The sequence below is a fragment of the Gymnodraco acuticeps genome, unplaced genomic scaffold, assembly GCF_902827175.1.
Source record: "Gymnodraco acuticeps unplaced genomic scaffold, fGymAcu1.1, whole genome shotgun sequence".
Lineage (NCBI taxonomy): Eukaryota > Metazoa > Chordata > Actinopteri > Perciformes > Bathydraconidae > Gymnodraco > Gymnodraco acuticeps.
The window spans coordinates 208926-223766 of record NW_022990941.1 but is presented as its reverse complement, the minus strand read 5'-3'; the positions used below and the strand labels follow the sequence as shown (position 1 = coordinate 223766).

Sequence of the window (14841 nt, the reverse complement as noted above, 5' to 3'; positions counted from 1 at the left end):
GCAGGCTGAAAGAGGAGTGGGAGGAGAGAAGGGGAAATGTTTCGTGTGTCAGCGGGGCCAATCAGCTTATAGGTGCACCCCTGCTCCCAGGACTCACGGTCCACAGCAGATGATCATCCTACAAGACGAGGTGCACGCAGGGGCACCTCATACCATGGACTGTCCATCAAGGGAAAGCTCGTCCTATCTTCGCTGCCTTTTTTCACCAACCTCTTAATCTACCTCCTCAACATTTTTCCTGGAAAGAGAAAAAGACCACCTTCAAACTGCAGTAAAAAAAAAAAGGGAGCTGTATTCCACTCCTTAATCCTCCTGGATTCTCACAGTTTTCTGGAGGACAGCGGGGGTCACCGGGACAGTCAGCCATGGTATGGACTGCAAAACTTCTGTTATGTTCAGGGGCGGGGGGACTGGGAGCTCAGCCTTACATGGCAACCAAAGGAAAGCCTTGAACTGCATGTACACTCAAAGTCACCTTACAGTGCACACTACCATACTTGGGAGAGAAAACGGTGAGGAAAATGTTCTGCTCATAACTTCCTGACCTTGGCGAAAGGTGAGACAATTTCATACCTAAGATTACCTCCTTGGTGTACATACTTCTTTATGTACCCATATGAACATATGATAGCTATGGAATGTAAAGAAGTATGTATTCTTAGTGGGGTGCTTGTCCTCGATCTGTGAAAATGACATTGGACAGCAGTGTCTGAGGATTTGTTTGCGTGTTCAAGATTGTTAATACGACTGTGATCATAGTGTGAGAGAAAACAGCAGCCGGAGAGAGGGAGAGAAAAAGAGAGTATGGATGTGAGTGGTAAGGCTCATACATTAGCTATACTGTCTCTGGGCAGTCTCACTGCAGCAATATTCGCTGTAGGGAACTTGCTGCTTGCTAAAACTGGCTCACTTGGCCAATAAGAACCTCTCATCCAAGATATACCAACAATTAATTGGACAACTAAATAAGATAGCATGTATTGATAGCAATCATGTTTTGAGCTTTCTCTGTTCACAATTTGACTACACCACAACTATGGGCAAAAAGTCGCCTTGTGACATTGCCATATGAACAGGGCCTCCTTTCATTATTGGGTGATTTTACTGCATTACAGCCCCTTGAAATTCAGCCAGCTGCAACTTAGAACCAACTTTGGCGAGCAATGAGAGGTAAGCTGGAGCTGCTTCTGACCATTAATACCATAATCTTATCCAGTGCGCCCACAGGGCTCTAGGGGAAAGAGAAAGCAAAAGGGGTATAGGACCAAAACTCCGCCATCGTTGCTGGCGTTTTTTATACTATGCAACTAAAAAAGGGAAAGAAATAGTTGCTGAGGAGGCAGAAGAGAGACTAACGTTGCTGCCCGAGCCGGCTCTATCCTACTGCTGTATCATATGGCTTCCGTGTTAACTATCTTGTGTGTTTAACTATGACTGCCCTGCCTTTATGCCCCCACCCCACATCAACCCGGCTGCCCCGCGCTCCCCTCCCTCTCTCTGATTCCTGCTCTCATTGTTCACGTTTGCTATGCTTGCCAAATGCTTTGCTGGGCTGCATGGCAGTCAGATTAGACCATCGAAAAGTGACAATGCAGGATCAGAGTCAACTCTGGCCCGTCAGCTGGTTCCAATTGTTGACCGCTTCAAACAAATAAAAGGCAACAGAATATGGACAGAGGCACAGAGAGAAATGCAGCGAGGGGGGGGTAGTCGTTTGCATGGAGAGCTATTCATATCTAGCACTTTCACCTATTCTGACCCCCTCTCTGGCCTGTGCTCGGATCATAGACGATCCCTGTGCCAGGTTTAGCACAGGTTTACCTCTCTTTAAACCCTTTTGAGTTAGATACAAAGCTCTCTAAAGGTATTTCTCTCCACTGTATTTTGGCTCTAGTTTGAAAATCCATACAGAAAGATTATAAATAACGATGAGAAATCTGATAATGACTGGCTCAAAAAAACCTAGTATAAATATACAAATACTACACTTGTATTTAAATTGCTTCATCATTCAAATGTGGCTGGGAAGTATTAGTGCCTACAACATTTCTCCCGCAGTAGAGCAACGGTACGGTTTACGTACGACAGCTCTGTTTTAATGAAATACAATGCACTTGATCTGAGCTGATTAATATGCCAAGCAGAGGGCTGACTTACTCCATTTCCCTTCAACGAAGGAACTATCTAAGCTGATTGGACATAACTGATAACAACACCTACAATCTTAATTGTTCACCAAGTGTACTGACAAAAGTAACCTATTCATCTTTACAAAGAAGGCCATCTCTAATATAAAAAATCTGAACATCAGAATTAAGCTGTTTTTTTTTTTTAACCTTAATTCTTTAAATGTATGTCCAATATTCAGGACCATCTGTTTGTCATGATATCCTGTCTAGCTCTCTTTTCTGTCAAGACATCTGAGGCGTGTCAGGGTGCCTGGCTTTGCACTGCGTGTTTCTCCCAGCCCCTCAATAGCAACGGCCTGCTGTCTGAGTGACAAACACAGCAGATGCTGACATTATCAAATGTTGAGTGCCTGTCGTCGTCCCTGCTTTTGCCCTGTTATGGCCCTCAGACGAGGTGAGCTGCCTGGCCACCTGACTCTGAGTGACTGAGGCGCTGCGTGTGTGTAAGCGAGTGACTATGAATGTGTATGTTACAAATAGACCTGCCTCTGGTGTGCCATATCAAGCTGGCCCTACATTGACCTCCATCCTGTCTACAAGCAGCGCCGTATATCACTCAGCTGTCAGTGGCACTCGGAGAACCTCATTCGGGCCTTGACAGAAAAGTCAATAATTATAACAGCTGAGCTATGTTTTATATTCCTCTTGCAAAATAGTGTCAAAGGAACACTTATTGCGATTAATGATAATGAAAGCTGAAAAAAGGCCAAATAAATGTCACTTAACTGCAACTTAGTGCAAACTAAATAAATAAAATATGGAAGCTGTTTGATATTGAGCTAATGAGTGATAACAACTAGCTTAAGCTTTTGGCACACATAGACAACAATTGAATCAAAGTACTTTACGTCCTGATTTTTCTTGTGAGGAAAATACTGTACTACTGAGCCGTGAAAGAAACTAAAATAATCTGCCCTCAGTTTCTGTTCAAAGTCTTCACTACAAATCAGTCTCGAGGACTTAAAATGACTGCTTTAAATTAATGTTGTGACTTGACACCCCAGAGTGCTGCTGTAGGAGCGTGTGTGTGTGTGTGTGTGTGTGTGTGTGTGTGTGTGTGTGTGTGTGTGTGTGTGTGTGTGTGTGTGTGTGTGTGTGTGTGTGTGTGTGTGTGTGTGTGTGGTTATGCCTCTGCATTTGTCTGTTGGCCGTCTCGGTGACCGCAGCGGCAACGTGCTCTGAGCAGGGCCCATCTGTCAGAGCCTGTAATTGCTTCATGACTTCAGGACATTTGACTCAAGTGCACTTCCACAGATTATTATTATCCTTTTCTCAGGGAACAATTTTTCTCACCCTCGGGAGGGGGGGGCGAGCATAAAAGTGAAAAAGATATCGAGGAAGATAAATAGACTGCCTGGGAGGCGGAAAAGGAGAAAGTTAGGTAAGGTTGATCAACTGTGCCTCTGTGTTATCGGTGTGGTGGGAAACGTGTAGTGTGCTGAGTGTAATGTATATCACAGAGTGGGTGAAGGTGAACAGGCAGGAGAAGAAATAAAGAGTGAGAATGAGCATTTCAACCAGTGGGTAGACATGGTGTGACAACCCCTCATCGCAGGTTGTAATAAGATGTTAAAATGCAACATGGCCTTTTTCTGATACTACTGAAAACTATTGCAGCAGAGCCTTTGAGACACTTTCCCTCCACAGCACTTCCCATGTCCGTCCGTGAAACAGTGATTCCACAATGCTTTGCTAAAGCTGGTAAAATGGAACCAAATCACCTCTTGAAAGGATTTGGTCCCCTTCAACCAGCTGTAGCTATGCTTTGAAGACTACAGGAGCTCCTTCTGCTGGGACGCCTTCAGCACAGTCACTGTAATGGCAGCGAGCCACGTCAAGCTGATGACTTTCTTCTACCAACGACAACTAAAGTGTACAGTAATTGTCATGTCTTGTTTTTCAATAATAAAGAAACCAATACCAGCTTCAAAATGTTGCTTTGGCCCACTTTCCTTTCTGCGTGTTACCTCTCTGTCTCCTGCCTCGGGATTGATATTCTGACCACACTATCAATGGCTGCTTCAAAAATAGCAGGGGGTGGATGTGCAGCGTGCGCTATTTCAAAAACACAGCACTCACATGTCCGTACAGCTGTCTCGCTAAGACGTCTCTTAAAGCGACTGTCTGACAGTCGATTACACTGTGGGTGGGAATAAGCAAAAGAGAAGAAATAGAGGAGAAAACAAATGCAGCTCAGCAGGGATACCATCGCGAATAAAAGGGGAGAAAGGGAAAATATAGTTGTTTAGAGACTACACACAACACACACATGTAAAACGCTTGGCCTCCTTCCCCCTGAAGTGTCCTGCAGTGATGTTGGAAAAGCTGGGGTGGATGAGAGCCAGATGCTCAGAGGACAAGAAGAACTAAAACGCACAAATCACAGAGTGCTCACAAACGGTTACAGTCTCACACATCCAGTCGCTGTTACTGCAGATCTAACCCAAACTCCCGTCACACTGCGTCTCCCTCCCTTTATTTTCCCTTCCTAATTTGGTGCTTAGCGCTATGTCAAACAGGCCTTTTGTTAAACTCAGTAAAAAAAGTGAATTTAGTTTTGAAGTTGATGTGAACGCTTGAATTGGTCTCATCACTCGTACTGATGTGAGAATGTGGGTAGAGCATTTACAAATTATTTATTTAATTCATACTGAATAGCACTCCATTCTCCATTTGTTTTGAATGTAAAGTGTTCTCCATTGGACCAATAACCATAAAATCTATTCGGGTAATGTAAAAGACGCTAGCTTACTCAATTACGCTGGTCTGACTTGATTAGCCTAGTCTGAAATGAGCAAGAGAGAGGGTGAAAGACTCCTAATTCAATCAATGGCAGCCACGAAGAACATGTGCATAAAGCGGCGAGCCACTAGAAAGCAAACATTTGACCCATTTTGCAGATTTGCCACTGCGGACCAACAACTATTTTCTAATTGCGATTCTGTCACAATATATCCCTTATGCTGCTGCCTATTAGCACTGCCATTATATTGGGAATACTGCAATTTGGAGCACAGCGTGAATGATTACAGAGCGCTCGATTACCATATGGGGTTTTCCTATATGTTGCCATTATAAAAGAAAAAGCTGAGCACTGTATTAGAGAAGGAGAAGGGGGGGATATTACAGGGAGGTGACAGTTAAAGGGTACAGACGGCCGCTGCAGGGCTTGTTTGGAGACGGTTATGAGTCATGGGCTATTAATCGTATTGTTTACAGTATTGTAGCAGCTACTGGCATCTAGCAGCCCGGGGGAAAGACACAGAGACGAGCCAGGCTCCCCTTGCAGGCTCGTGCTGCAGTAAACACACACGGGGTGAAAACACAATGTGGATGTCCGAGAAAACCGACACGTTGCTGGTTATAACAGCGCTTTCATTTTTAGTAGCAATTGTAAAAACTTAACTAGGTCTAATTTAGGAGGACATGCCTTTACCTTCTGTAGTGGTGTGTGTGTGTGTGTGTGTGTGTGTGTGTGTGTGTGTGTGTGTGTGTGTGTGTGTGTGTGTGTGTGTGTGTGTGTGTGTGTGTGTGTGTGTGTGTGTGTGTGTGTGTGTGTGTGTGTGTGTGTGTGTAATGAACAAGGTGAGATATAGCAACACTCCCCAGCTCCTGCAGCGCCCCAGTTGGTACACTTGATTTGTTTGTGTATTTGGGACACCAGGTTGAAAGATTAATCGATGCCCCACAGGGTTCTTCCTCTGTGTCTTCCTCAATCTTATGTCCACCGCTGGAACACCCAACAGCGCTCTTAAAACACTCACATAAGACACATCACACACACACCAGGGACTGTGACGCACTGTAACTTGTTCCCCCCTGTTTTTTGTAATGGAATATTTCTGATTTGAAATGATCTGTTCAAGCAATGTATGCCAGAGCATTCTGTTTCAGTGCTCAATCTAAACAAGAGGCGTGGACCTTCTATCAGGAAGCAATAATACCATCAATCATTTACTAGAGGGGCTTCATATAAAATCCCTCATGCAATGGCCTTCCGATCAACTTCCAACTCCAAGCACCACCTCATGGCCGTCGTCAAATGCACCTTTTTGAAATACGATTCTATGGTTGGAATTCCTTTAAGCGCTCAATCGAAAAAACTGCCTTTCCACTAAAAACACGCCAGACAAGGTGCTTTCATTTCAACCTAGGGAGAGATTTTCGAGGGCTTTAGGACTTGTGGACTGTCTCTCCCATATTGCAGGAGCTCGAGCGTGAAATAAAGTAAATGGGCAGACTGGAGAAGGCGACATATATCTTCGTTTCTCTGAAGGCAAGGGGACAGAGCGCGGACCCGAGCGAGCGACGCACACACAAACACAACAGGAGCCCTGATACAGAAAATGCTGTGCTTCGGCACTTTTTCGCCGCTAAATCAATGAGTCCCACAGCGGAGCAGCTTTCTGCTCCTCTACATTCTGACTGCTGGTATACATATACACATTACACACCCATATTTGCACTGCAAGCTATTTTCTTTACACTCTGCCAGTCTCTGACCCTTACTAAATCACTTTAGTATTATTCATTAAAGTTTAAACGCTATGCAATACAATTCAACACATCAGCCTTGTAATATGTTTTCTCTCACGGACTACAAAGTCAGACCTCGACTGCTGACCATATGCTCAATTATGTGTTTTTAATGTTGTCATTTATCTCATTTGATTTGAAAAAGATTTAAGATATGGATTAATCAGATAGACCCTTATCTATATAATTACATTTAATTAAACAATTTCAGGGATCGAGCAAACTTGTTCTGTATCTTTTATAAAAGGTAAAAACATTAGAAAACACATTGTGAACTAATGTTTATACTTTGTGCATTTTGTGTTGCTGTTCATTTCTTTTAGCACCCTTTTCTTAAACTATTGTTTTAAATACAAATGCTATTAGGTGTTCCACAGCCGTCTGACCACAGTTTGCCCTCATGTCAAACAAATGAATGCCAGCAAAGGGGAATGACATTTAGTCTGGGATAACCACGCTCAGATGCAACCAACCATAAGCGAACACACTGAAAGCGTTGAGCACGGGATGCAGCTGTTAACTTTCCCTAGAAACCGCTCCAGTTTATAACACTGACCCTGTAGCATCGATGCCCATCAATTTAAGAGACCCTGCATGATCGACCTGAGCCAGAGCGCCATCTCGCTGAGCCATCTTTAATATGCTCATGGTTGAGAGATAAGAATAAAGCAGCCAAAGAGTGGAGCAGTAAGCTCCAACACACAGAAACACTGACGGCCAAGGACGAGGCGACCCGCTTCAGGCCAGCCTCACATCCCAACACACGGCAACAGACCAGCATTACAGTAAAAAGAAACAACAAATGAACTTCAAGGGCTATTAACTACACTAAGAAAGTAAGACAGATGCTTTCAAGGCCTCAAAGGTAGTCTCATGTCAATTTGAGACCATACCATCTGTTGGGGAGTTGGATGAAGCCTATAGGCCTGCTTCAAACTTCAATCAATGTCGGACTAAATTGAAATCCCAGAGTACATTTCATAGTAGGGTGAAATGTGATCATTTAGTTTTAATGGCTTTAAAACTACTTTTAAATTTAAGTGGAATCTGTGGAAGAATTTAAATGATCCCCATAAACTGGTACATTTACTTTAGATTTACTACGGCAAAAGACGATTAGAGAATTCTAAGAAGAACATCACACATGACTGAAGTAATGCGTTACATAGGGTTAGGGTTCAGTAAATACTGAAACGTAATTTGTACGCTATGTTACGCCTTGGAACACATTCAACTATGCGATACCAAGAAAAGGATATTTTTATACCCAAGAAAGTGTCTGAAGTGTCATGCTTATACACTTCTGATTTCTCATCAAGATCATATGCCAGTTAATCCTAATGTGTCGGTTTATGTCAATGACTGGACCTATTTTGTCTCCTTGTTTAAACCTGAGTCCTCATCTTTCATACCAAGAGGATGATTAAGTTACGGATTAGTAGTTACAGATTAGTGGTCCGGTAATAAACTAAACAGGATAGTCTTGTGCTCGTAGTTTTAAATCATATTCTCGAAAGGTTTTAATATTGTTTGATGATAATAATGCTCTGAAATGACTTTGAGTAAAAGCAGTTTCAGTTTGCCTCTATATTTGATACCAAATTATGCATCAGTTTGAATTATAATTGAATGCTCGAGTCTAAATACTCCAAACAACATGACATGAGTACTGAAACATATTTCTGGAATGACAGTCACAAAGTAACACTAGTCTAGTGCGCTTTTATTATTTAAGGCTAGAATCTGTAAGTATCAGTATTTATATTGTCTATTCAAATTAAGGGCTCTGATAATGAAAAAAAAAAAGAAACCGTGTTTGGACACTTAACATATATATTATTTTGAGAGCATGTCTGTATGTAATCTACTGAAAGCGTTAAGCAGCCATTTATTGAGATCTTTAAGTTTCCACAGATTCCACTTAAACATGCCCCTGTCCCTCGTAGACCCCCGAAAGGTGTGACAAGTAGTGGGAGAGCGGGTGAGTGTCTCATACCTGGGGTTCCCTCGCAGTGCGGCGTGATGCAAAGCATTGAAGCCGTTATTGTTGGTGATGGTGACATCGGCCCCAGCCTCCAGCAGCACTGACAGCATGTCGTCTCTCTTCTTGCTTATGGCATCGTGCAGGGGTGTGTCCCCCTCTGAATCCTAAAAGGGGAAACTTGTGTTACTTACTACTCCAGTACTAATGTGTGATTCAAACCCTGCCTCAGACGACCCCTCTTCTCTCTACTGTGTCACAAAGAGAACTCTGCTCATTTGTAAGTAGGCTGCAGGGTAAGGTACCTGAAGGCTCGGGTGGCAGCCAAAGTCCAGCAGGGTCTTGACCACCTGCAGGTGTCCCTTGTTCACAGCTATGTGTAATGGTGTCTGCCTTCGCTTGTTCCTGGCATTCAAGTCAGCACCGCCCCTCTGCAGCACCTCAATGACAGAGCCCTCATCACCGAAGGCTGCGTGGTGCACTGCCCGGTCTCCATCTTTGTCCTGGGAACAGTGACACACCCGCATAATGACTCAGTCTTTTGACCGTGATAAGATTTGTTCCCCCTGTATAGTGGGCTAAGATCCCTTTATGGCAAGTAAGATTACATATGAGAAGAGAGAGGAGACATTCATTTCAATTATACAAACCTCAGCTTCCAGGTCAACGTTGTGTTTGAGCAGCAGCTTCAGCACATCCACGTGCCCGTTCTGACTGGCTGCCTGCATAGCAGTGTGTCCCGCACACTGCCCGTTCACCTGTCAACACATCAAGAGAGAGAATACGGCTGCGTGTCAATGTCATGTTTAGGTGAGCATCTACTCAATTAGCCGTTCACCTGAGAATGGCCACGGTGTGTTTAAGCGCCTGTGCGTGTGGATGTGCATGCGCGGCTTTGTGTGCATGTTTCATCAGCAACTGCAGCACTGCAAAAACTCACAGCATAAATATTAATGCGGTGCTCCTTTGGGAGTCTCGAGACGTCTCTTGTCCTGGCAGGCGGATCACTTGGCCGAGCTCAGTGTGCTCAGCTTTAAGCAAATCATTCCACTGAAAGGCAGTAGGGCATGTGGCCAGCCTTCGCCACTGACACACTCATTCACTCTGTTGCTCTCTGAGTGAGGACAGGATTGCAGACCTGACGTAACCACTCCTCATACCTCATACAGGGCACACGCTTTGGTCCTGTGGCTAATGGGTGTTTTCCCTGGCTTGTAGACTGTGTCAGAACACAATCTGCAACCATATGGGGTTTGTAGATCTAATCTTGATTTTCTAGAGTGAATAAGGTCTGTGCTGCAGTGCACACCAATGCTCCTTGGTGCCTCCTCTGGGCCCAGCCTTAATGCTTTTCAGATAGAGAGAGAGGAGCAGGAGTGGGAGGATCTCAGAACCCTTTCCTGGGAGACTCTCAGCCTCCTCTGTATACTGAGAGCAGAGCGAAGAAAGCTGGGTATATTCCAGCTTCAATTATAAATGTACTCACATCTTTTGAAAATATTCAACAGCAAAAAATACTTGTTGTTCGTCATAAACCCATCTAGAAAACCGGCAGCTGCTCATCCCAAAATACAGAACGTCGAGCACTTACGTCCACTTCGGGTCTCTTAAGGATGTCCTCCACCTTGGCCAAGTCGCCATTGGCTGCTGCCTTGACCAGCTCCTCGTTGATGTCTCCGGACTCTTGTGTCTCAAATAGTTTCTTCAGTAACTGAGACAGACGCTCTACTCGAACAGGGGGAAAACAGCAGAAACAGATTGCGTGCCGGTGTCAGAGAACAGGGAGCGGTGATGACAAAGAACCAAGACGACACTCTCTCTGTGTCAGCAGTGCCTGTTCACACTTACCTCCAGAGGCGTTGCTGACAGCCGAGCCGGAGGGGGCGATCTTGGTGACGGCGGCGGGATTGTACGTCCAAGAAGTTCCACAAACCTCGACCTTCAGGTCACTGTCGGAGTAGATCTGCTGCACACGGCCCACCTTGCCGAGGGTCTGTTGGTAAATGTTGCGACAAACTCATTAGTACATGGAGGGCTGCTGTCTTTGGGCTATGTTCGGTGTAACAGAGCCTGTAAGTGGCAGAGCGAAGATGGAGGGGGATTGTTACGAAGGGTTAAGGTTAAAAAATGAGAGGGTGCGGGAAAAGGATAAAGAGGACTCAACAAAGCAATTGTCAAAACCAGAGCAGAAACAAAGCATGTATCAAGAATACAACCTGACAGAAAAATATATATATTCCAGATTTAAGCGGTGTTTCATTATTGAGAGTACATGTACTTGCACAAGAAAGAACAAGATGAATGTAAGAGAAAGAGACCCTTCTGCCGGCTAGACTATTCTTCATCTATACAGGCAATACAGAGAGGACAGCGCAAAATGCTTTCCAATTTTGAATCATATCATCTCGATCTCGGCGATATGAGAAAGAGGCACTTTGAGTCTGTGGAGCGGGGTCCGTCCTGGAGGATGCCATCAATAACGGGGACTGCTGCAGTAGAAGCAGCAGCGGGCGACAAACAGCCGTGGTTAGTGATCAAAGCTACAAGCCATCTCAGGGTTTTTAAGGCTCATTAGCTGCCGAGGGGGGTCCCGTTTGGCAGGGACAAGTGGCATATTGGAGGAGACTGCCGTTACATAACCTGGGGCGTGCTGGGCAGCAACGAACAAACTTCATAAAAAAAGGGAAGATTAAAGTTGTGTCGAGACCACATTAAGATAAATGCAAAATAATTGGCAGCCAAAGAGGGATTTTAAAATCTATTTAAATAAGACGATGGACTGGCACAGTTGGGTGTGAGAGAAACAGAAGAAAAATACACATAAATTGAGCCTAATTTAGAGAATTTGCATACAAAATACTGAGTTCCAAGTAAAAAATGCGGACTTAAAAAATATATATATGGTGCCGATATTAACAGCATTGATTTCCTCATATTTTCAAGCGCTATTTTTATTCTAAGTTTTATATGAAACTGTCCACTGGGGTGCATTTTTGGATTTGTTTTGTCACTCACACAACTTTACAGTTACAGTTTGATTTGACGTTGTGGCCCTTGTGAGAGTGGTTATATCTGTGTGTGAACTCATTCAGACTCTTACAGGAAGCATGGCCTCAGCCCACTCTCCGTGGCCTCTCTGCAGCAGCTTGATGCGGTCGATGTCGAAGCAGATCTGCACCAGGTCTCCCACCAGGAACTGGGAGGTGCCCCCCTCCGCCCCTGCTGCTACGTCACCGCTGCGCACCGCATTGGCCTTTGTCAGCACTGCTGGGTTGAATGTCCACCTGAGGATCGACAAGGTAATGCATTTTAACCACACATCCATCAATGTATAAGATAGGATACCTGAAGTAAAGATTCTGAGCAGTCACTCTGGGGGTTTGCAAGCTTCGATTAAGTAATACAAAAATGATATAGAAGATCTTTTTTATACTTTATGGATGTGATCTGAATACATGCAGAAGACTGAAAATTAAAAGATGGGCGCTAAGAAGACCGACTTAATATTTGACTACAAATCAACTGATAATTTTAAAACGTCTTTCTCTCAAGGATGTTACAAACCAATGTTTATGTTGTAGTGATATACATGTAAGTGTTTGATGGCTTTTGACTGCGCCAAGTCAAAAAGGGTTATATAAAACTTTAATGGGTGAATTATAGTGATGGGAAGCCGTTTTATTGGTTCCACTGTATGGCAGCCAATATTGAAAAGCCAGTTGATAGAGACTCACCTGTTCCCACTGGGGTACTGAACGACGATATCGTGGTCTTCATCGATGCCGCAGACCGTGCCGGTGGTGGTGAGCGTCTCAAACATGCCGTCAGTCCATCCTCCGTGGCCGTGTTGCAGCGACTGAACAATCTCCAGGTCTAAGTCGATGTTGACCAAATCTCCAATCTGTAGACCGCCAGGATTTCTGTTGCCATTCTGCTCACCTGGGAGATGAAGGCAAAGGTTAGGAGTATTATAAATAACATTGGCATTACTTAAAGTGTATTAAAAAAACTGTATTAGTCTTTCACTTTAATCATTTTGAATCTTAAGGGGCTAAGAACAGAAGGATGGATAGAAAATGGCACAAAATAAATACAAATAAATAATCTGGTAGTATGCGATTGAACAAATGTACAAATAAGCTCATTATGTAGTAGCATACTGGTAAAGACAAAACACAGATGAAGTCAAACATTACACATCAAATCATTCACATAATTGTCTGTGAATATGGACACTATCAATCCTCATGACGGACTTTGTCCTGCAGTGTTGAATCCACAGAGACAATCCACTCTGGAATTCCAGGAATGCTGAAACTGCATGACCTGAGCCCCTTTCTTTTATTTGTGATTATGTGGTGCTGCCACCTAGCGGCCAAACCCGATTAACTTCATGTGAATCTCCCCCTAATGCCCTTGAATTCACTGCACCAGAACGATAGGTGAGAGAATTGGTGCAATAATAACGGAGGACACAGATCAGAGGGAAACTCACCTAAAACGGGGCAGTGGTCTCTGTAGAAAGAGCCGCCTTTGGCCTCCTGGACGCATTTCAGATCCGACTATGGGAGAAAAAGGGAGCAAAGTTAGATAATGATTAGCCAGGGTAATTCCATTAGAGGAGAGGGTACAAAGATCAAGAATACTGAAACAGAGAATGGAAACAGTTGATGGTGTAGTGTCAGTGCAGAATACCAACAATATCAGTGCCCTAAGGGTAATGCAGGACAATAAAACACTCCACTGCCACTGAGGGAAGGTGTTGTATCATTTGTGATGACTCAGATGTGCAGCCACTGTGGCAGAGTTAGAGGGCAGAGAAGACTGTGAGCAAACATTCCTCAGAAGTGATGGAAGTAAAACATGTCCTGACAAATTAAGTCTACACTGCTGTATCCAGCCAGTAAGACCCTTTTGACTTCATGATGCACTGAGCACAAAGCATACATTACTCAACAGGAAAAGGTGTTGCCGCATTTGGCACAACAACCGTCACAACCAACTGTGTAGCAGCTAGCAGGAATGTCTTAATAAGAAACTTTAAAGTGAAGTCAAGATGGGGGGTCGGAAGCATGATTTACTCAAACCAGAGGCAGATGCCTTTTTCTTTTCTCTCAGCCTATTAAAATAACAAAAGGACAAATCTGTTATGCAACCGAGAAACCCGATTGGCCTCTTTTGTAAAAAGGAGAGGGCAGTCTCCACCAATGAGAAGGATGCTTTTCATTTGAGACGCGTGTGGAGCAGCGCCTGCGACAACCCCGAGAGAATGGCCCCCTCCTTTAAAGTTGACCTCCGTGTTCACTCTCTACCCCCTAAAAGAGCCCAAGGAACAGCTTGTCTTTATCATGCAGATACCTTCCCTTTCCAGCTGCCTGTACAATGGTGCCTTACTCATGCTGGCTGCGTGGCTCTAACAAAAGGCCCCAGCCCTGCGGTCAGACACAAAGCCACCTGACAGCTGATCTTTTGTGAGACTCAGTGGGTGTGTGTGAGGGACGGAGCAGGAGGGTCAGCCTGGAAGTTCGCTCACCATTCCCTCAAAGCCAACTCTGTACAGGTTCTTGGCCCCATTGTCCCACAGAACGTAGGCCGCGCTGTGCGGGCTGGCGGCACTCCAGTCCTGGATCTCTGTCACCTAGGGAAGAGGAAGAGGGAGGAGATGAAAGACAGATAAGAAAAACATTGAAAACACTTGGTTTTGGAGTTTTATTTGTCATTTCCTGATCATTTTAGTGTGAAAAGAGCATCGTCTGGATGTGAATTGAAGTACATTTGTTGGCATACTGTATGTGAAAATATGGGATTTTGTATCATCTTAAAACCTCCTACTCAGTGAATATGCTACTTTCTGTGCAGACATGTATTTTCAAATGAATGTCAGAGTGAAGGTTGAACTACAGAAGTCATGAAGTACCCAGTGCCAAGTTCAAAGACCAGAACATGTCTGCAAACACAAGCTGAACTCCTCTAGCTGAAGGGTCCAGTGTCATCTGGCCATGCACCGAGCACCAACTTAACCTTAAATGGTTATAGAAGAGAGCAAAAGTCAATGTAGTAAATCTATAAACTTTCAAACAACTTCAAGTTAAGTACACGTGCCACCCTAACTACTGAGAAATATTAGGTGTTGGA

General features: G+C 44.1%; 1 protein-coding gene and 1 long non-coding RNA gene across 8 annotated transcripts in view; one reads left to right on the top strand and one right to left on the bottom strand.

Annotated features, from left to right (window-relative positions):
• Positions 1-14841, bottom strand: part of mib1 (mindbomb E3 ubiquitin protein ligase 1) — a 49662-nt gene that overhangs the window by 27756 nt on the left and 7065 nt on the right. For all 7 annotated transcript variants that reach the window (XM_034234721.1, XM_034234722.1, XM_034234725.1 and 4 more), the window contains exons 4-12: positions 14240-14344; positions 13202-13268; positions 12441-12645; positions 11807-11990; positions 10555-10699; positions 10298-10431; positions 9357-9464; positions 9012-9209; positions 8722-8873 (exon numbers count right to left, since the gene is read on the bottom strand). In XM_034234721.1, the coding sequence (XP_034090612.1) occupies positions 8722-8873; positions 9012-9209; positions 9357-9464; positions 10298-10431; positions 10555-10699; positions 11807-11990; positions 12441-12645; positions 13202-13268; positions 14240-14344 (1298 nt within the window). The remainder of the gene's footprint in view (positions 1-8721; positions 8874-9011; positions 9210-9356; positions 9465-10297; positions 10432-10554; positions 10700-11806; positions 11991-12440; positions 12646-13201; positions 13269-14239; positions 14345-14841) is intronic.
• Positions 110-4121, top strand: LOC117558489. The gene is made up of 2 exons (XR_004570840.1): positions 110-368; positions 3837-4121. It is a non-coding gene; the product is annotated as an uncharacterized LOC117558489 (long non-coding RNA).